The following is a 22,919-nucleotide window of genomic DNA, read 5'->3' on the forward strand; positions in this document are numbered from 1 at the left end:
AATCCAATCAGTTCAGTTGTAAAGAGTTTCATCTGAATGCCCCATCAGCATATAACACCATTTTACAGACTGATAACCGATCCCACTAGGTTTGATCTTGATCCTGTTTTTCTGTATTTGTGTTTTACTGTCCTCCTGTTAATCTTTATAATGTGTAGTAAAAATTCCCTAATGTGTTCCTTCGGCTGAAACTGTTACTATCTCTTGTAAAAGTATAATTTCTAGTCGTTATAACATGAAGCTTATGCTTCACAGTAATGAAATGCACTAATATTCAAATTGAATTGATGATTTTGATTTTAATGAAATAGGTTTTGAGTTGGGTTTTAGTTAAACATGTGGGTGACAAAATGTTTAAATTAAAATAATTTTTTAGTCTCAGATAGAAAAGGTTTCTACTTTTGTAGCTGTAAGGTATAAAATACCAATATTTAATATTTAAAATGATGGGGAGTTCAAGGGTTTTATTGTTTTTTACTTTCAACCTTCCTGCCTTCCTGGAAACTGGCTAGCATGTTCGTCTTCCCTCCTACTCAAGATTTGCCCTTTAAATCCAGGATCTCCTAACATTGCCGTAAGCAACTACACAGGATTAGTCTTCCCTCACTCAGACGCAGGTGCTGGCACAGACGGGAACAGAGAGATGAATGCAAACTGTGAGTCTGCCATCCGGTAGACTAGGCAACATGTGAGCGACATGCATGTGGACATGTATGAACTTTGTAACAGCTGAATGAAAGTCAATGGGGTCAGGGGCGAGTCAGAGACAAGATTCAGGTAAGCAAAAAAATAAAATAAAAGGCTAAAAATAAAGGAATGTTGTATCTAAACTTCCTGTGAACAACTCTGTTTATAAGTGTGGAGAAGAAGGGCTTGTTTCTATAAATTTACATCATACTTCATGAGGAATTTAGAAAGTGACTCCTGTAAAGATGCAGAATACTTTTTTTTTTAATTAGAACACAAACTTTTATATTTAGTCCATTTAAACTAACAGATGTTAGAATTTAAAATCAGGTAATAAATATATAGATTGATAGAATTTTTTGTTGTACAAAATAGGATCAGTGCTTCAGACCTTTTATATATTTCATGAACTTTATTTTTTTAAGTGTGTTGGGACCTTTTGTCCTCTGATTAATTATAAAGTCTATCTGTTGCTCCTCCGGTTGCTTCATATCATGCAAGCCTAACAGTCCGAATGCCAAATCTAGAACAATCCAATTTAGTTGTGGCTGTCAAACAGTGTGAACACATGTCTCAAACACCTCGTTGGAGACGTCTACGTCAGCAGGGACATGCATTGCGTCACAGCCGAGGCTATTGAGGGTCAACTGTTTTGGGGGTTTTCTATCAAGCAGCACGACATTACAAAGAGGATTAAGGAAGTGTTTGGCAGCTAGTGAGGACTTTCAGAGAGAGAAGGCTTAAATCGGTCAGAAAAATGTCAACTGCTAATTCTAAATCTATAATTAGGAGGGAGTGACAGCTTAGGGTATAGAGCTTGGAATTCTGAGTTTGAATCCCACTCCCACAGACTGCCACTCTCGGTCTCTGAGCAAGACCCTTAACTCGGATTGCTCCGTGGGCGCCCCACGATGGCAGCCCACTGTTCTCCAAGGGAATGGGTTAAATGCAGAGGTACATTTCTCAAATGTGGGCTCAATAAAGTCCAATTATTATTTGTTTTTGTATGTTTCAAAGTAAATACAAAAATATTTTAACTGTTTCTAAGCATTAAAATGATAATGAATGTTTTCACACAGCCATAAAAACACCTTAGATTGTTCTGTTATCAAAAGGTAATTATAATTATTATTTTTTAATGATAAAAGTAATTATAACTTGTTATACAGTATATATTCAGCAGACCATAGATGGATTTTAGTTGCTTTCATACAATTTAGATCTGATTTAGATCCACCTATCATCAGCATTCTTTTGCATTAATTTTGCTCAGATATTTTTTACTTATTTGACTTCAGGTCGTTTTATTAGGTGAGGTAGAGCAAAACACACAATTTTGATTCATTTCAAAAACAAACATAAAGGCCTGTATTTGTTTCTTTTAAACACCCTTCTGGTTACAACTATGCATTCGGTTTCAGTTGATATGTTTTTGAGATCATTTTCTTAAACTCAATCCAAGTTGCAGTTGCTTGTTGTTGATTTGTAGGTACCAATGTGCCCTCAGAGTCTTCTGAAAATAGAACAACTGAGTTTAAAATGTTATTTATAGAGCATTTCATTAAAATAATAGTATATGGTATTTAAGCATTTATAGAAATTTCTGAATGTTTAAAAGAAAATTGTAAATGAAAAGAAACAGTAAAAATATGCTTGTAATGTACAAAGTTTAGGTGAATGCTGACCCTTGCAGGGTCTCGTTCACGATTGAGGAGAAGATGGAGTGGGAGATCAACAGGTGGATTGGTGCGGCGTCTACTGTGAAGCAGGCTCTGTAGCGGTCCAGTGTGAAGAGAGAGCTGAGCCAAAAGGCTAAGCTCTCAATTTAGTGGTTGATCTACGTTCCTACCCTCATCTATGGTCATGAGCTTTGGGTCATGACTGAAGAACGAAATTGGTTTTCTCAGTAGTACGTTTGGGCTCTCCCTTAGAGATAGGGTGAGGAGCTCAGTCACCCAGGGAGGACTCATAGTAAAGCCGCTGCTCCTCCATGTCAAGAGGAGCCAGTTGAGGTGGCTCGGGCATCTGGTTAGGATGCCACCTGGACGTCTCCCTGGTGAGATGTTCCGTGCATGTCCCAGAGAGAGACTAAGGAGACACTGGAGGGATTATGTTTCGCTGCTGGCATTGGAACGCCTTGGGATTCCCCCGGAGGAGCTGGCCCAAGTGGCTGGGGAGAGGGACGTCTGGGCCTCACTACTGAAGCTGCTACCCCCATGACCTGACCCTGGATAAGCAGAGGATGGATGGATGGATGGATGGATGGATGGATGGATGGATGGATGGATGGATGGATGGATGGATGGATGNAGCTCAGTCACCCAGGGAGGACTCATAGTAGAGCCGCTGCTCCTCCATGTCAAGAGGAGCCAGTTGAGGTGGCTCGGGCATCTGGTTAGGATGCCGCCTGGACGTCTCCCTGGTGAGATGTTCCGGATGGATGGATGGATGGATGAGCCTTGCAGTTCATGGGTCAGTGCTGGTAGCCCTTCCTATCACTCAATACCCTTGAATTAGCCCTCCTCCGTAAAAAGGTTGGTGATCCCTGATTTAGGGTCTCTTTGCTTCCTGGATGGCTCCTAAAAATCCTGAACAATTGGTGTTGATGTGAGGTTGGGTTTGGTTCTGGCCATATTTTCAAAACCTGAACTCAGTTTAGTGTTCCAGCAGGACAAGGATCCAAGACGACAATCAAAACGGGTTTAGAAATGGAACAAGCAGTGAAACAAGAAGCTTTTAAAAAAGATTCCCACCGTAACTTTTTTATCTATTAGTGGAATAAAAACCAGGTCCGTGCCGAGAACCGGACCAGTTTAATCCATTAGAAAGAGTTCTCAGATCATACCAGAGGCTTGTCGAATCCTTCAAACAGCTAATTTTTTGTGATCTGGTAAGGGAAATTTCCTCAGATATTGGTTTGGGTTCAGGTACATATTTAAGCAAATGTTTACATAAATGACTCTGCTGAGATGATGTAACATCTGTTCTGGCTCAGTGTGGACTTGTCATCTGGAAATCAGAGGGTTATGAGTTGGAATCCAATTTTATTTACTGTAATGCATTGATACATTCATTTCTGTTCCTTTAAGTTTCAGAGAGCCCCATCTCATCGCAGCCCAACACTGACACGGATTCAGCCAACACTTCTTTCCGCGCTCCGGTCATCATCATCACAGCTCCATCACGAGAAGATATCTTTGCCGCGCCGTCCAACGTCACCATAGCAGATGCAATGAAAGAGAGAAGGCCTGGGTCTACACCCTTTGTAGTTGGAAGGAAAATTGAAACCAGAGAGTAACCCAACATAAACTAAAAAAATATGTGAGTACACTTTAATATTTTATTTACAATATGAACCCACCTGATACAGAACAAACTGTCTGTAAGCCTTTAATGTGGAAATGGAGTATAGGCAACTTCCCTTGGAACATAATGTAGGTCATTTTAGCAACGGAACATATAAAAATTCAACTATAAGCTGAAAAAATTTTGCAAACAATACTTTAAAGTATAGTGGAGGATTTTCGCAAATTTTCAAAAAGACCTACCCACTCCACTCCAAAAATGCACATACACAACCCTGTACTGCTCCCAAGTGGGAATGCCTATTTAAGGTGTGCGAGAGCGTGCACACGCCAATTTCTCCATGTGAAAGCTCTGTTTAAAAGTTGCTGTTTGCATCACTCATACAAGCTTACTTTTCCAAAAGATTTCCACTATGTCAGACTCACCAGCGATAAGTCAAAATGAAGATGAACACGTAGGACGGCCTTATGTAAACTTATCACCAGAATGATTGACAGTTAGGAGGACCACTTATTTTGATGATCCACTTGGAAAAAGAACATCCTCCATTATACCTTTAATACACCTAATATTAGAGTATGTAAGGGGAGAGAGGGGACAGTTGCAACAGTTTTTACTTTTGCCTCCATTTCTCATAGATTATTTGAATTACAATATTTTAAGAGGTGCATAATCTACATCCAGAAAGTAAAAACCCTGCCTAGTTTTCCTTCATTCGTTGCACTTAATCAGGCGATTAGTCCTCATTTTGACTTTTAGTCCTAAAAAATGAAATGGCTGGAAATAATCTCTGTACAGGCTTTTTACCTTCTGGACCTGGATTTTTCCACCTCTGATATTTAGTACATCAAACTCACATTTGTCACCTACACACCCATTAAAAAAAATATATATATAAAAAAAAAAATCTAAAGCAGGTGACAGGGATTGTAACACCAATTTAATAGCAAAGAAAACTAGTTTTCATCACACTTTTTCCAGATTCAACTATTTAATCACGTAATGTCTGTTTCACAAACGATCAATTTGCATTATTGTTATATACCATAACACACAAAAAAAGTGTATAAACTGATATTGTTATTTCAGAGGAATATAAGAATTGATTAGGATTTTTAAATGGCAATAATGTCTTGAGGATAAACCGGAAAGGGTAAGAAAGCATCCACAACAATAGACCAAAAACAAATTGTTGTAGCATTGCCTAATGGGATAAAAACAACGAAGAGATGGTAGCTGTGTGTGTGCAGTAGGACTGCTTTTTGGTAAAATACCTAATTTATTCAACTGCCACAAATTGCAACTGTCCCAGCTCCTCCCTCCTGAGGACCAAAAGTACCAAAATACCATACCATAAATGGAAAATCCATAAAATGATTATTGATCTGATCTTTAGACATTTAGATAATTACATTTTTCAAAATAATTTAAAAAATATGAAGAGGAATATTTGAATCATTAACTTTGCAGTTTGATCTGCAGCAAATGAAACAAAATATTTAAATTCTGATGGGTAAATTTCCATAGATAAAAAAAACTTAAGTTAAAATGAAAATGTATTAATTTGTGAGGGATTGCCTTTGAGTCAATGATTCAATGCAATCAACTTTTTTTCCTTAGATAGAAAACTTGAATCAATCTAACTGTATGATCTGGTTGAATTATATCTCTAAACGTGAGATGATTCAGATGACATCTGTTGTGAATTGACACTATAGACATAAACTGAATTAAATTATTTTACCTGTATTATTTTGTTCTGTATTTAATACAATTTGACATATGCTAATTTATATTTATATTTGATTGATGTAATGTATTTGACAGATTTTTTATTTATTGAATTATTGGAATTTCTTAAGCAAGGAGCTGCAGCTGCAACAATGCCATTCATAATTAAAAAGAAAAACAATGTTACAGTAGAGTGAAAATATCTACATTATTTTATACATTTAAATTTCCTGTTGTAAAAATAATAAATGGTGTTTTCTTAAGACTGATCATGCATGGGGTTTACAGTTAAAAGTTATTTTATTTTTTATTTATTTTTTCGTACCAGAAACAGCGTCACTCCGGAAAAGGCCTAAAACAGCTATTAACTCCGTGAAACCTCATTGTTGTCCTTCCAGATGCATCAAAACAAAACACACGCCATGCTAACTGGAAGTTCTACCTGACGTTTCTCCTCTATTCTCCTCTGAAAAACCTTTAAACTCAAAGAATGGAGGCTGTGGGAGAGGAGGAAGCGGACTGTATAAAACTAAAGTCCATCAAAGACAGGAAAACGTTCATAGTGCCTCAGGGCGACAGGGTGAGTGGAGGAAAGATGAAACCGCACCGAACCTCTTTCTCGATTCTGATCACTTAAGCTAAAATAGTTTACGTAAGGGAAAACTAAACATGCAAGATACAAGTGGTTATATTTTACAAATATATGTAGCATTGGCTGTAAATCGGCATTTACTGAAATGTGTAAAAAGTTAGAAAAGATAAAGAAAAAAAGGTTTACATCAAATCCAGTGACTGAGACATTTCTTCCGAATATGTTTGTATTTTACCATAAAGTAAAACAAGATATGCAGCTCCAGACATTATGCGCTGTATAAGGATACAAAATAATGTATGAATGTATGATTATATTTTTTTTTGTTTAGTGTATGCTGGTGAAGATTTTCAGTCATCCAGGTCATAGTTATTCCAAAAAATGTAAAATAAATCCACTTTGTTTTCCAAGTTTGAAGATGTTTCTCTTCCCATCCAGGAAGCTTTTTCAATTCAAAATGTCTGACTGTTCTGTCCATCTACACCTTATTGACAAAGGACATTATTTTGGGGACCAGAATTTTCAAAGGAGACAGGTGAAGGAAGCCATTTAATGAGAGAAAAACCAACCTTAAACACAGGGGATGGACTCAAAAGGCTACAACTCAACAATAGAGTTGATTCCCTCCTGCTTTCATAGTCGCCATGGAGGGGACCAAGACATATTGCCTGGTCAGCCAGGCCAACAATGACCCTAATGACCCCCTTTCAGATGAATAAACCAGTATCGGGTTTTGCAGGCCAACAAGACCTCAACGACTCCCCATTACTAAGGGTTGGAGCTGTTCTTTTGGTTTAAATTTGCACGTTTTCTAAGCCATAACAAGGCTTTGTTTGGGCTACTCTATAAAGCCTGGAACCCAATGTTAATTCTGACATTTTGAGTTGACATTTTGAGAAAAATCTTCCTGGATGGTAAGAAAAACGTATTCAAACTTGGAAAACAAAGTCCACTGGTTTGTTCCTTAGCCTTTTTAACTTTTTTGGAATTTAAGTGTTTCTCACAGAAAATTTGAATCCTTTTTACTCTAATCTCATTTATTTATTTATCAGTTTGGAAGCTGCAGAAGTGTCAGAGAGTTTGAGAAACTCAACCGAATAGGAGAAGGAACTTATGGCATCGTGTGTAAGTTTTCCAAACACATTGGATCAACTGCATCTTGTGCACAGGGGAACTAAAGGACTGTTTTCTTACTTTAGATCGAGCCCGAGACACCAAGTCAGATGAGATTGTAGCTTTAAAGAAGGTCCGCATGGACAACGAGAAGGATGGTGAGTCCTTTTACAGCTATAAAACTAATTCAAGACACTTTTTGCAACTATATTGTGAACCTAATGGTAAATGTCACGTGCATCCCTCAGCAACACAGTTGCTATTTTAAGATGGTGCATTTCCAGCTGTATTATTCTAAAAGCTAATTTTCTTGCAGGGATTCCCATCAGCAGCCTGAGGGAGATCACACTCCTGCTGAGGCTGAGACATCCCAACATTGTGGAGCTGAAGGAGGTGGTTGTAGGCAGCCATCTGGAGAGGTACAGTCCATTTATGTTTTTTTTTTTTTATAAATGAGATTCTTTGAGTGAAAAATAGCCTCATTCAGTATGTTCAGTGTTCTGTGTTCTTTTAAAGTATGACAAAATGAATCAAGTCATTACAAAGTTCTAAAATTATGCAAACCTAACCACAAGCATACAGATATATAAACGTTTCCACTTGGTCATGATTTACCAGACTCAAAGTATGAAACCAAAAGAGAAAAGCTACTTGTGGAAAACAAACAAATGACATCATGGGATTCAAGGCTTAAGCAGCAAAATCTCCTAGTAGTGGATTAATTTGGCCAACTTTCCATTGCAGCATTGCTTCAGTTTGGAAGAATGTCGACTTGTTTCTGCACAGTTCTCTGAAGGTCCAATCCTAGCTTTTCCGTCAGTCTGGAGTCAGACTTTGACTAGTCCATTTGAATTTTGTGGTTGTTCTTTTTCAGCAGTTCTATCATAGATTCACTTCCATGTTAGAATCCTTGTGTTGTTTCCATCTGTTGGTTAGATGGTTTATATTTCGACTCTAAATACTTTAACTATCAAATAGAGTTCCTGATCCTCTGATCAACAGCGAGAGAATCCATCATCATCACCTCCACCACCATTCACATTAGTTCTGAGACATTTGTGTTGGTAGAAAGCAGCTAACATGCTAAACCTGGAAGGACCTCATGGAGTTGAACAGAGGAAATCTACAATATGTAGAATAAATGACCACAAATTGTTTGGGAAAGGCCATAAAAGTCTTCCTAGATTTGTTTTGCAGCAACATTTGCAATCTGACGGCCATTGCTGATGTTTTTGTATTCACGCACACAGCTGTGAGAGTAAGACCAACAAACTGCAGCAACTATTGTTTGTTGACTGATTAGTTTACCGAGTGCTTAGCTGCTATCTTCCCTCTTAAATCCTACAGATGCAACAAGATTATACTTGTTTTTTTTTCACCCTAGGTTTATTCTTTATATCTTGATGCATAAAACCTCAGTTTTAAAGGAATAGTACACCCAAAACATGATTAGCCTTCATTTTCTACTCACCCCCATGCTGAACAACACTCTGGAGTACTTTTTTGATATCTCAAATGCATCTGGAGATCTGGGAGGCTTCTTGCTGTCTGCTGACATTCAAATAATGGAGGTCTATGGCGCCCGAGGCAGAAAGGTCCATAAAAGTCCACAAAAAACGTGTCAATATTCCTCCATACTGCTCGTCCAATGTATTCCAAGTGTCCTGAGTGGGTAGCATCCAGAATTTACTCGAAACAAAGTCATTTAGAATGTTTTTAGAGCATAAACAGTAGTGTATAGGACTTCCTGAAAGCACGTTCACGAGTCTACGGAAACCGCAGCAGACCAAACCAGATGAAAGTGCGCATTCAGCGTCTGCTCTGCCGATAATGCAAGCGTAGAAGAAGAAATGTGCTGTTTACCTGTGCAAAGAAAGAAACAACGAAAGAAAAATGTCTGAGGACTTCAGTGTTGAGGAAGAGCATGAGTTCTTTGCCGAGCTGAATGCGCACTTTCGTCTGGTTTGGTCTGCCGCGGTTTCCGTAGACTCGTGAACGCGCTTTCAGGAAATCCTATACACTACTGTTTATGCTCTAAAAACATTCTAAATGGTTTGAAGCTTGGCTCACCATGTCTTTTTAAGACTTGTGGTTTAGATGAACCTTGGATGTGTCAGATTGATTAGACTGCCTTTGTTATTTAAGTAAATAATCAGTGTGTGAATGTTAAAGAAGGATGTAGGAAACAAGCAGATTATAAAAAAATCGGGTTTGTTGTTTTTTTCTTTTCTCTGTCGTCCCTTCAGTTTGTTTCTGGTGATGAGCTACTGTGAACAGGACCTGGCCAGTCTGCTGGAAAACATGCAGACGCCGTTCTCTGAAGCCCAGGTAGAACTCAATAATCTCACATTTCCCCTCCAAGAACAAAGGAAAATCCTTTATCTGTTATTCAGTATTTATTATTTAATGGCTTTTTAAGCTCTCATTTATTCCCACTAGGGATGGGCGATATGTTATCGTGTGTGATATATCGTCAAAGAAATTCCTCATGGTAACAATTTGTCATCTCGCGATAAAAACAATAAACTCTCGCCGGTGACGTATACTGCGCGTGACACACCTGCAGTACAACTCACGTGAGAGCCATGCGCAAACAACAAGCATGGCGGAAGGTGAAGGAGACGTGCCCCGAGACCTGGTTCCTAAAAGAGGCTCCAGCTCCGTTATCTGGAACTGGTTTGGATTTAAAAAGTCTGATACGGAGCAGAAAGTCGTAATATGCAAAGTTTGCAGACAACCTGTGATGACAAAGGACAGCAACACTACCAATTTATTTCACCTCCTAAAACACAAACCGGAACATGATGCTAGTCAGAAGATGCGCTGCGATGCAGCAGAAGCCTCGACTTCAAAAACCTCTGTTAAGAAACCGACTGCCACTCAAACAAAACTTGCCGACGCGTTTGCTGCTAAATAAAAATTATTTTATTTCTATTTTAGTATTTAGATTTTTCTGTTTTTTCCCCTTTATTTATCATGCCATTTGCACATTTTTGTAGCCCAACAGCAAAAAAGGTTGTTACAGGTTGATATAACATTTGAATTTTATTTTTAGTGAAGTGAGTGTAATGTATGTTAGAACTTGCACTGGTATTTATTTTTCCAATATATGGCATGTTCCAGCAACTGGTAATTTACACATCTATTTATATTAGGAGGTGATTACTGATTAGTTTAATTTTCAGTGAAATACTTTTAAGTTCTGTTTCTCAATTTATCAGGTTGTATTTACAGTTGCACTACTTTGCAACTTTTATAAGCCAAGTTATATTTGCTGTGTAGCATTTAAATAAATGTGAAATTTGTTCGAATATTTCTGGCTTGTCTGATTGGTTTGATACATTAGGCTGATATTGTGTTTTTGCTTTGTTTTTTATCGTCACTTATCGTTATCGTGGTAAAACCTAGAAATTATCGTGATAATTTTTTTAGTCCATATCGCCCATCCCTAATTCCCACACACTCTGAAACAAAATCACATTAACTAGGTGGGAAAGAGATGAATGGTACCTATTTAAATTTACACAAGTTACTTTGAACAAACACACATGAAATTGGTTAAATTTGAGTTTATGATCAAGTAAAGCTACCTTCTCTTGGGTATAGTTTCTGCCTCCTCTGCTCATCTCTCGGTGTAAAGGTCCTAAATAGGGGGGTAAATAATGATTGTTTTGTATCGAAACATCGATCCGACAGCCGACGATCTGATGCATGATCGATCTGGTCTATTTTTATCCATTTGCTCCTGGACATAATTCTGACTCCCGTGCTGCGGTGGCGCTAAACCTCTTTTGCCCTCCTACCTCGCTTCCTTTAGCCACTACCCTCTTTCCGCTTGCACACACTCACGTAAACAGAAGGCAAGACAGACATGGTGGAGATAGTGGAGGTAAAAGAAGAGGGAGGCAAGACGGACATGGTGGAGAAAAAAAGAGGATGAGCTACACACCCTTTGTGGGTTTAAGTCATTTGTTTGGAAGTATTTCTGTTATTTGCTGTTGTTTCTCAAATAAAATGAATAACGATATTACAGCTTTCATTGATTTATTTCAAATTTGAAACATTGTCTAGCCTGTAAGTTTGGGGGAAAAAAAACTGACCAATGAATCGAATCGTATTTTGCTATATTCTTGAGTATCGAAAACAACGGAATTGTTGTGTCAGTAAATGATGGGTGTGATTTACGTCCCTAGTGCTAAATACATCTGAGATGTTTGGTACAGCCCTTCCACTTTGCTGCGTATGCAAAATGAACAAACACAGGGTTGTGTTGTTATACCTTAAAGGTATGTTGGAGGATTTTTTTTCCCGAATTTTTGAAAAGACTCTCCACTCCAAAAAAAAAAAAAAAATGCACATGCACAACCCTGTACCCGCTCCCAAGACGAAACGCCTATTAAACGCGTTCGAGAGCGTGCAGGAGCCCATTTCTCCTCGTGCACGCTCTGTTTAAAAGTTCCTGTTTGCATCGCTCATGCAAGCTTACTTTCCTAAAGAAGATTTACAATTTGTCAGACTCACCACCAGTAAGTGAAAATGGGCACGAGCACGTAGGACGGCCTTATGTAAAAATATCACCAGAATGATTGACAATTAGGAGGACCACTTATTTTGATGATCCACCTGGAAAAAGAACATCCTCCATTATACCTTTAACAGTTGTAGAGAGTTTATGCGCAGAATTAAGAGCACAGAGTCATAGTTATTACTAGTTTTTTTTTGGTAAAGTTTGTTTGCAAAGACTAATGGAAGTTTTGTTAAATGAAATATGTAGATTTTTAATCGGTTGCTGAAGTAAATGGGTGCTAATTTAGCCAGAAACTTACAACAAATAAATACATATTTTCATTTAAGATGGAAAAACATTTTTTTGTCTGTAAATTTGAACTTTCTAGAACTCCTCAAGAGTATTCCGAGGTAATTATTTAAGTTTTCTTTCTTTTAATTTTTGCACCATTCATATTACATAAAAAAATATGGAATAAATATTTGTTTTAAGGTTAACTGTTTTTTTTCTGAGAGGAATGTTTTTGTGTCAGAACTAAACGTTCTTTATATTTTACAAATTTTCATTGAAGAGGAAGCTAAACCTCTGTGTTTTTGTGATGGTTTGTAGAAAATGAAGTCCAAAACAAACCAGTCAGGGAAGAACTGGTAGAGATTACTCCATCTAGATTAGGATTAAGCAGCGGGGGTTGTAATCTACTCTATGACTACTACTACTAGAGCTGCTCAAATGCTGGTTCTTTGTTGGAAAACAGTTGATGCGTTATGGAAAGAGGATGTTTAACACTTAATGCACTTTGGGTACTTTTACTATTTGTATACATTTGAGAATCTGTTTTTCCCTCAATTTCAAGGTTAACAACGAGCAAAAACAAAAAGTATTTGCCTGGATGTGTTTATTTTAAGTGCCTTGAATTTAAATTTGTCTTATCTACAACCCATCTGTCCAAATGAAGGGACACTAATGTCCCTTTTGGCCAACATCAGGGTTTTTGGGTTGTTATTTTTAATGCTAAAGTTTCTTAAGGAAATAAGTGCGGACAGCATATGAAGGCAAAGTAAGAATAATGTTTGGAAAAAGAAGGCCGGCTGTTATCAGCACCACCATCGTGGTTTAATATTCTCCTTATTAATAATAACCTTGCAGAATTTTGAAAACAAACATAAACATTTCAACTAATTAAAGAAATAAAATTGTCCAAAATCCTCATCTGAAAAAAACGATTATAACTCAGCGTTTTTGTGAAGTTATTTCTTTTTTCCTTCTGCAGGTGAAGTGCATCGTCCTTCAGCTGCTCAGAGGTCTGGAGTATCTCCATCACAGCTTCATCATCCACAGGTCAGAGCCAGACTCCTGTGGTTCCTCTGTCATTTTGTGGTGGAATCAACTGAAATTGCTGCATAGTTGTGAAGTGAAAGGAATATGATCCATATGTTTGTATTTAGTTATCCCTTAATAAAATCCAGTCCAAATAAGTTTCTTTATTCCCTGTATAGTTAGTACATTTATATAAAAACTGCTGGTTTTAAAATAATATCACAATCTTTTAAGTTCTCAAAGAGATCTGTTAAATCTGTCCTCTGAACATGGAGAGGATGGAGCTTCTATTTATCTACCGAGACATCATTCTAGTTTTCTTTTCATGTAAAAAGTTGCAGTGATCAATAATGCATTGCTCTGAACGGGCCGCCCTCATGATAAAACATGGTGGTGGCAGCGTTATGATGTGGAGATGCTGCTGTGGATGGAGTTAAAAAGGGCAACCCTGGAAGAAAAACAATGCTACAGATGTCCAGAAGAGTCTGAGTTGGAGCTATTTTAAATTGAACCTGTAGATGCAAAGTTAAGAGACTTAACTCGAAAGAATCTGTATCTACGAAGGACTGAGCTTCAACAAATAGTACATTGTTGACATTTTAACCCTGAGAAATTTTGAAAAACATTTTTTTATTTTGACAGCTGAGGCATTTTTTGGCAGCAGAGATAAAAACATGCACATTTAGGGCAGGGCAACTCAAAGGGATGTAGATTAGAAAGATAGAGGAAAGTACATGGCAGTGGTAACACAAAAAAAGAAAGATTTGATTTGTTTGAAAGATAAGTTGGATAAAAACAGAAGGAAAGTGGGACTGAAAATTAAATAATGTTTAGATATAACAGTCAAGGGACGTTCTAAACAAATAAGTGTTTAATCTCACTTTAGTGCAACTGAGGATTTCAGCACTTTTACTGTTTTCTTAGAGTTTATTCCTGATTAATGGAGCATAAGATCTAAAACCTGCTTGTTAGGTTCTGGTCCGGAAGAATGGATTTGGGCCAAAACACCTGAGAGGTCTGGCTGTTGATCCACTGACAACAAGTCTATAATGTATTTTGGAGCTAAGCCATTCAGTGATTTATAAAAGTATTAAAAAAAAATACTTTCTGTAATACGGAGCCAGAGGAAGGAGTTTGAAACAGCCTATATTCTCCACTTGCTTAGTTCTAGTGAGGACGCAGGCAGCAGCATTCTGGATCAGCTGCAGTGTTTCTACTAAAGATAAACACATAAATTAGTCTTTCAAGATCCTCCTGAGACATTTGTCCTTTTATCCTGGAGATGTTCTTTAGGTGACAGAAGGAAGATTCTGTTACTGTCTTTTAACCTCTAAAGCAGGCATCCCCAAAGTCGGTCCTCGAGGGCCGCTGTCCTGCAGGTTTTAGAGGTTTCTCTGCTTTAGCACAGCTGATTCTGATGATTGCAGTTCAGCAAAAGCCTGTTAATCAACTCTCAATGTAAATCAGCTGTACTGGGGCAGGGAAACCTCTAAAACCTGCAGGACAGCGGCCCTCGAGGACCGACTTTGGGGATGCCTGCTCTAAAGGTTCAGATCCGACTCCATCACTGCATCCAGATTTAAAGCCTGATTGGTGGTTTCTTGCTGGACTAACTGAAGCTATGAGTTAACTTTAAAATAGTTTTATTTCGGTCCAAAAACTATAACTATAGTTTTGCTTTAGCTGAAGAATATTTTTTAGCAAATTCATGCTTTGATTTATTCTATGCATTTACTCAGCACCTAAATGGGTTGCTAGTCACCTGATGACACCATAATTTATAGTTTTTTGTGGTCTTCATAGGTATTTAATTATTGTAGTTGGTGAATAGGAGGATTTCCTCTGATGCAAAGTTTTCTACTGACAGAAAAATTTAAACCAGTCCTGTATCTGAATGGCCGACCCAGTTTTCCATTAGCTCTAACAAAATGGAGTGATCAGCAATGCTGCTCTGAGGTCCAGTAACAGCAGCACTGTAGTTCATCCAGTCAACATTTATATAGATGTCATTGAGGACAGTCTGTTACTGCGGTGAGTTTATTTACAAGGTACCAGATTTTCTAACCCTGACTGACCCCCATTTAATTGTTTCTGTCTGGGTTTGCTTTCTTCAGTTAATTGGGTTTAACTTGTATAAATGTACCTTTTTTGTTCCTCTTGTACTGACTTTCAAATTGATCAACATCTGAGGAGATAATTGTTCCAGAACTAGTGCATGGGTGAAGTTTCATACACTGTTAAAGTTGGTAATGGTTAAAGTTCTGAGCTTATAACCCGATCTGAAGCCAATGATTAGGTTCAGCCTGAGTTGTCAGATGATCCACTGAGGTTCAGTTAGATTCGCCCATGTTAAGCTAAAAAAAAACACCTCTGTTTCAGCTCAACATAGCAGACTAAGCTCTTAATCTGAAAGGGAGAAGACATGAAGCTGTGAGCAAACGCTGAGCTTTAGAGAACCTGAGGGGACAGAAGATGTGCAGCAGCGGCCTCATTAATCTGCTCTATCTCGTTATCAGGGACCTGAAGGTGTCTAATCTGCTGATGACTGACAAAGGCTGCGTGAAGATCGGTGAGTCTTTAATACGACATTACCACCTCCGCAGCCACAGCTGTTCTGGTTGCTGATGCTACTGGCAGAATTTTTTATTTCAAAAATTCTCCCCCAGATTTTCAACTACAAAGAAAACAAATATTCCTTCAAACATCCTGTCTGCTTGTTGAAGTAAACCTTCTGCTTCTCTGTTTTCCTCTCTGGTTCAGCTGATTTTGGATTGGCCAGGATGTACGGCATCCCCCAGCCGCCAATGACCCCCAGAGTTGTAACGCTGTGGTGAGTGTTTCTGGACTCTGAGCTCCAGAACCGATGGATTTTCCTCTCATTTCTCAATGCTTTGCTTCATTCTGCCCAGAACCTTCCAAACTGTCTAATAGTTGCTTAAAGCAGCAGGTCTCATATTTAATATGAAATAAGTACAAAAATATATAGATTTTTTTATTCAAGCAAAAGTATTTTTTTGGTGTCTTCTCTGAATGAATCTCAGAACTCGATTTGAAAAGTAAGAAGCAGAGAGGTTTCTGCCGTCACTGGATTATCAGGTTGCTGGTCAGAGCTGGAGACAAAACAAGGATCCATCCAGGCTCAGTCACAGATTCACTGGTGGCGGTTACGTTACCAGCATTTGGATAAGTGTTCGATTCCCTGTTCATTTTAGAATGGTTCTCCCACGCTGGCAGTAAAATACACTTAAAAGCACCTGAATCATGGCTCAGATAAGAGCTTATCCTTTCATTAAACGTTCAATCACTCGCCTGTTGGAGCGGGCTGCTGCGCCCGCACAAGAATCCAGTCCTACAGTTTCTGTTTTTTAAAAACAGCCACAGAAGATTTAAAAAAAGAGTCAAAACTACACATTTAGAATATCAAAACTTGTTGTAAATTTCATTGATTGATTGATTTTATTGATCTCACAGTGGAGAAATGAACTTGTCACTTCGGCTCAATAGTCAAAAGAAGGGGCCAAGAGGAATAAAAGGTGTACAGGGTGTATACAGTATGTCCACACATATAGCTGAAGTCACTTATTTTACAAGATTATTATACAGGGTTATTGCACAGGGTATTTATATAGATGTTTTTTATATATATATTCTATATAGCCATTGGCACTGAGTATTAAATATAAAAACAGGTCATTGTACAGGGTATTAAATAATAGTTGCACATTAGACATTGCAAAAGTTATTGCCGTTATAGTGTCGCATATGTCCTGCTAATTGATGTTTATGGGGGAGTGAGGTGGGGGTCTTATCCTGAAGACAATCACCATCTCTTTGGTCTTACTGGTGTTAAGACACGGGTGGTTCTTCTCACACCAGTCCACAAAGTTCATGATGACCAACCGGCACTCCAGCTCGTTTCCCTCAGAAACACAATGGCAGAGTCATCGGCCATTGATTCGCTTCAAGTAAAAATCTTTAATTTTTTTGTATTCAGGTTCATTTCAAACAGAAGGATTTTTATCAGGTCTGCTGGAAAGTATTTCCTATTAAAGATTTGAATAAACCCAGGGCTGGAACCTCTCCACTCTCCCTCCACACTCTGAGCCCGTTATTTACGAATAAAAAGTAAAGCTGGTTTTTGTCTGATGGGGGCATTTGGACCATTAAGCAACGTTCCAGATTGTCCATTCAAATTAGGCGCCTGTGACATTTTCTCAGGTTGCTTCACAACTTTTTCTTTCTGCCCCAGTTTTTCCTTTCACTCATTTTTCATTTGTCTGCCTGAATGCTGCTCTCTGTGCTAACATCCTTGTGGAGCGTATCAGTTGCTCTCTGCTGGACTGACATCACATCAGCAGTCTGCAAAATAATTCTGGTTTAATTAAAAATCCTCCTTTACTGCTTATATATGACAATTTGAATACTTTCTGTTCTGCAGCTGTGAATGATCTGGTCTCCTTTGTTTTGATCCTTGTTGATCTGCGTCCCCTGTACTGTAGAACCCCCTCCCCCCCTTGTTGCTGTGCATGCACTGCATCAGTGGAAACTCTGTTAATCCTCTACAGTAATCCAGCTTCATTATCCCATTGAGGTCTGCACTCTTTGTCCTTTCCTCCATGCAGGTACCGAGCTCCAGAGCTCCTCCTGGGGACAAAGACTCAAACTACAGCTCTGGACATGTGGTGAGAAATAACAGCAGATCTGATCCACAGTTAGCATGGCTTGATGTTTTCATGTTTTTATACTTTTGCTCAAGTTACTGAGATGCATTTAGAGATAAAAACCAGCTGATCTGTTGAAGAGGTGTTGCAGGAAATGAAGCAGGGCTTGTTGTTTCCATCACAGGGCAGTGGGCTGCATCCTGGCTGAGCTTCTGGCCCACAAACCTTTGCTTCCTGGAACCTCTGAGATCCAACAGGTGGATCTGATCGTGCAGCTGCTGGGAACCCCCAACGAGAACATCTGGCCGGTGAGCCTCTTCAGTTAGACCCAGGACAGCTTCTAATCAAAGTTCTGTTTTTGGATAACAACTTTTGTTTAAAGATAAATAATTTAAGTCAACCAAAAGCCTTGATGGATGAATCTGGTTGGAAGTTCTCCCTGCTTGGTTCTAAAACCTCTTCGATTGGTTAGAATCTGTCACAGAAATTCAGCCCGTTTAACAGATTTACTGGGATTCTTATGCAAATCCATCTCTCAGGTTTAAAGAAAATCATTATAAAAATTTCCAGTTGAGCAGTTGTTTGATTAAAAAACACCAGTTTAAAATCAGAGAACAAAGTGATACGAGATGATATTTCTTCACCCCTAAAGATATGAAAAACTGAAACTCCAACTAATGAGCTTCAGCAGCAGATGAGCACTGACCGTTGCTCCTGTTTGCTAAAAGGAAAGTGAGGCTACAACACAAAGGCTCACATATGGAAATGGTTTCAAGAATAAAGTCAATAACGTCAGTGGACGTCAATAACGACAGACATCAGCCTGACCTTTCCATGGTAGTTCTGGAGGTAAATTGGGTCCAAACCCACCGACAGGGGTCCCTGTTTAAGTGGAAGGTGAATGAGAACAGATTAACACTCTACAATTAATCTAAATCTTTACTTCTTTTAGAGGACTTAGGTTCCAAACCTTTCCTCCAAAGTGCTCACAGACATAAGATCTATAAAATCTGATTGATCCAAAAGAAAAATTGATAATTTTTCTTATTTGAAAAAGTTTGGAAGTTAGTTGTTAGTTGTTGATTTTTAATTTTATTGTTATCAATAGGACTGGGTTTGGGTCCATCTTTCTTTTACAAATGTTTGATGCGTTTAGCAAAGTTTAATAAATCAGTTAAATTATAATTTAGGTTTTCAGTTGATTGATATCCTGAAATCAAAACTGCTAATGATTCTTATTAAATCATGATTTTTCCTCTGGTTGCTGCAGGGTTTCAATCAGCTCCCCCTCATCGGTCAGTACAGCCTGAGGAAGCAGCCCTACAACAACCTGAAGAACAAGTTCACCTGGCTGTCTGATGCTGGACACAGACTGCTCAACCTGCTCTTCATGTACAACCCACAGCGCAGGTAACGCAGCCCAGCTTCCTCATTAATAATAGCTGCAATCATTTCCTCCACGATGAGGTTGAGATGGAAGTTGTTCTGTGTTCCTGACCCAGAGCGACCGCCAAAGATTGTCTGGAGAGCTCCTACTTCAAAGAGAAACCTCTGCGTGAGTTCAATACTCTACAGCGTTTATGGTGGCCTCTGACGTGCGTCTAACCAAACGGCTTCTCCTGTTTCAGCCTGTGAGCCGGAGCTGATGCCGACGTTCCCGCACCATCGAAACAAGCGAGCGGCTCCTCCGCCTGAGAGTGCCTCCAAGAAGAGGAGGAGCAAAGTCTGAGTGGGACACAGAGCGCCCCCTGGTGGGGAGCTTCACCACTCCATGCCACACTGTGAGAAAGGAAGACTGTTAACGATGCTTTGTGAAGTTTAAAAACGTTGTTTTCAATGAGAGACAAAGACGCAGCGCAGGTCTGATCATCAAACCGCTACATGGTGAGGATGGTTTGTTTTATATGCGGAAATAGAGTTTATCCTTACTGCTTCTGCTTTCTCATTTTGGGATTTTTATCAGTTCCTCGGAGGACTCTACAGGCCTAAATGAGATTACATGAATGTTCAAATCAACATTCAGGATAAGAAGTTTTAACTTAAACCATAGCCTGCTTGCTTCAATGCAATCAGGAGGAAACTGGTCGGTCTGTTCTAACTGTAACTGAACGTCTTTGATTGTACAAACGCCTTTTGTTTTTCCTCTGTGAAAACAGTCTGTATTGTACAGTAGTGCTTTAATAGCATGGTGTAAATCAATGGTGTGAAGTTTTACAAATTTTAGTGTAAACCGACTTCGTATCCTGGGAGAGAAACACCGGGAGGCATCATTTGTGTTGCATGTTTCAGTAAAAATGTCATCACTATGAAAGTCATCTCCTTCTTCTTTTATACGTCATAAATGTTTAAACTGGATAGAGAAAATTTTAAAGATCTATTATAATGTGAGAACTCCTTATTTCAGCCCAGTTTGACCTCTAGGTAGCAGCTGCCTTAAAGGTACACTATGCAACCGGTGTTGATTTTCCAGCGAGGCTCCCCCCAGAGGGCGAAAGTAAAAGTGCACTGTCGTAAATATGCACAGCTGTTCTCCTGGTTTCTCCGTCAAGCCAGGCGCGGTTATTTTGAGCTTAGCAGCGAATGACTAACGCTGCGTTCACACTGGACGTAGCTGGCGCGACAGAAGCAGCGAGTTTACATGCAAAGTCAATGGTTGATGCGCGTCAAGGCGCAGCAAAAGGTCCCGCGGCTCGTTTTGAGCAGCAGGCGCAGCACGTCTGAGCAGCTGAAGCAGCGCGTCGGGTGCATTTAACGCAGGGAGAGAGACACAGCGCTGATGATCACTGCTCTTAAACAGTTTATTGACGCCTAAATTAACTTAAAATGCAGAAATCTGCCGGCAGAATATGCAGTTTGGATTATTTAGATGAAAAACACCTACCAGCTGCCGCGGTGAACCGCTGCTGATGAAGGGATCCATACTGTCGGAGCAAAGCTGCTTCAGCCACGCGTCAGAACTAACTGGTACAAGCAGCAAAAAGGAAGCAGCAGACGCGATTTTGCTGCTTTTGCTGCGTGAACGTAGCATAACTGCACAAAGATTGCCACTGTGCTAGCAACGAGAATGCTTTTAACTGGGGGCGTGTAGCAGTTCTCGCCGTAAAGCAAGACTGACTCTCACGAGACTTCTGAGCCTGTGGGTGCGGGTCGGTGCTCCTGCAGTTGCAAGTGCAGTATTTCCCCCACAGACCACCAGGGCGGCCGAGAATACCTTTGTTCAACCTGAAATGACTCATTTAATCATCCATAACGTTATGGAACACATTAACTGAAAAATGTTGCATAGTTTCCCTTTAATTTCTTTTTAACAATTGCTAGCTATGTGCTAGCTATATTGACTGAACACACATTAAACTTGAGATGCAACAAAACAAACTTTTAGGTTGCCGAATAAAATTGCCCAATAGTTTTATTATTTCCAATGCCGAAATGTAAAACGAATTAAAAGACAGGTTGGGTTGCTCTGATTTGCTGTCAGACTATTTCCTTTCATACCAGAGGGTTCAAAGGTTTCAGAGTCCTATACATCTCTCAAGGCTGAAATGAAGCTTTTAATTAATCTTTTTCTAAGCTCTGAATATGACCTGTTTCATAGAGGTTAAAGGGAGAAATGTTTGCTGTGGTCCAAAAAAAGAACATGGAAACTAAGAGAATGACTGGATAGATTTCTGACTGATATCTATGGATGGCTGAATGCATTCATGGTCTGTCAGAATAATGGCCTTAGACTGGCTGATTAATGAATGATCAGGGGACAGATGATCCATGGGCTCAGAGGTGGGAGTAGTGATGGGTCCAGCAACACCGATGTATTGCCGCATGCATAGAGGCAGACCAAGTATCGGTGCGCATATCACTTCAAGAAAGTCACATGAAATAAACGGTGCATCTGTCAACAGATGAATCTTTGGGAAGAATCTGATCTTTCGCGGTTCGTCATGGAATTCATAAATTATTGAGCACCCTCAAGGTAAAAAGGTTTCAGCCATGTGGGACATTATGATCTCATTTGTTTAATTTTCTTGTTGAATCACTCTGTTCCTCTCAAACCTCCCCCTAAGCACTAAACCTGAACTGTCAGACTCGTTATTTAAGGGCTGGACGGTCCGCTCGCCCTACCCACCTCATGGTTTGGGACGACTTAATTTGATGGATCCTCTGCAGGAACGGGCAAATGGAGGATTAGTGCTCAGGGTTAGCGCTTAGCGGGCTGTTATAACTCGACTTAGCTGAATTGAAATTAAAACTGATGTTTAGTTCAGTTTTTACTATACTTGTTTTATATCGTTTTTTGTTTTCTAGTCCTAATTCACACGTTCATATTATTGACTGCATCTAAATATATCAGATATTTTCAATTTACAGTATAAAGTACAATAACTGAAATCATAGGTCATCTAATCAGTCATTTTAGTCTGCCTGTAAGGCTTTTAAAGGTCCAGCAGGTGTCGGTATTGAGTTGCCGCCTCAACCCATCACTGGGTGGAAGTATACAGAGGCAGAGATAAATGAAGTGCTGAATTTAATGTTCATAAATAAAATTTATTTAATTTCTAAACCAATTTTGATTTAGCTGGAAATGTAATTGTAAAATTGTGAATGTTGTAATTTATAATATTTCAATCATTCAATAAATGGAAAAAATGTTTAGTTATTTAACACAATATACCGTAATTAGGTTTCATGAAGTATTTTGACCCTTCATATAGCTCAGGCATCGCATCATGGTAATAAAAGACGACTTGTTACCCTCCATTTGGTGTCTCCTGAGCCCAGTTTGGGAACCTGTTCTAAAGGCTGGTTTTCTGATAAATAGCTGAAGACAGATGGACGAAAAAACATTTTAAATTAATTTTGTAGCTTATTTTCTGTGTGTTGATGAGCAGTGTTAACTTTAGAGTTTAGCTTTATTGGCCGAAATGCTCATGAAAAAGGCGTCATTTCCAGGCAGCAGATGTTAGAAGGTCAAATCTCAATTTTCTGTCTTTTCTATGCAAAGTTTGTG

General features: G+C 39.0%; 1 protein-coding gene across 1 annotated transcript; it reads left to right on the forward strand.

Annotated features, from left to right (window-relative positions):
* Positions 1–6,128: 6,128 nt before the first annotated feature.
* Positions 6,129–20,250, forward strand: cdk10 (cyclin-dependent kinase 10). The gene is made up of 13 exons (XM_015401837.1): positions 6,129–6,304; positions 7,369–7,441; positions 7,516–7,587; positions 7,746–7,848; positions 9,676–9,757; positions 13,207–13,274; positions 15,770–15,822; positions 16,014–16,083; positions 17,876–17,935; positions 18,099–18,222; positions 19,185–19,324; positions 19,417–19,469; positions 19,543–20,250. The coding sequence occupies exons 1-13, from the start codon at positions 6,215–6,217 to the stop codon at positions 19,641–19,643; spliced, it is 1,089 nt and encodes a 362-aa protein (XP_015257323.1). The 5' UTR covers positions 6,129–6,214; the 3' UTR covers positions 19,644–20,250.
* Positions 20,251–22,919: the final 2,669 nt, after the last annotated feature.

This window comes from Cyprinodon variegatus, unplaced genomic scaffold (assembly GCF_000732505.1).
Source record: "Cyprinodon variegatus isolate N-32 unplaced genomic scaffold, C_variegatus-1.0 Scaffold1266, whole genome shotgun sequence".
In the NCBI taxonomy this organism is placed as follows: Eukaryota; Metazoa; Chordata; class Actinopteri; order Cyprinodontiformes; family Cyprinodontidae; genus Cyprinodon; species Cyprinodon variegatus.

Coding starts and splice junctions, on each gene's coding strand:
- cdk10 (XM_015401837.1), top strand. CDS start 6,215: ATGGAGGCTGTGGGAGAGGAGGAAGCGGACTGTATAAAACTAAAGTCC. Junction 7,588..7,745: donor CATGGACAACGAGAAGGATG/GTGAGTCCTTTT, acceptor ATTTTCTTGCAG/GGATTCCCATCAGCAGCCTG. Junction 19,325..19,416: donor ATGTACAACCCACAGCGCAG/GTAACGCAGCCC, acceptor TTCCTGACCCAG/AGCGACCGCCAAAGATTGTC.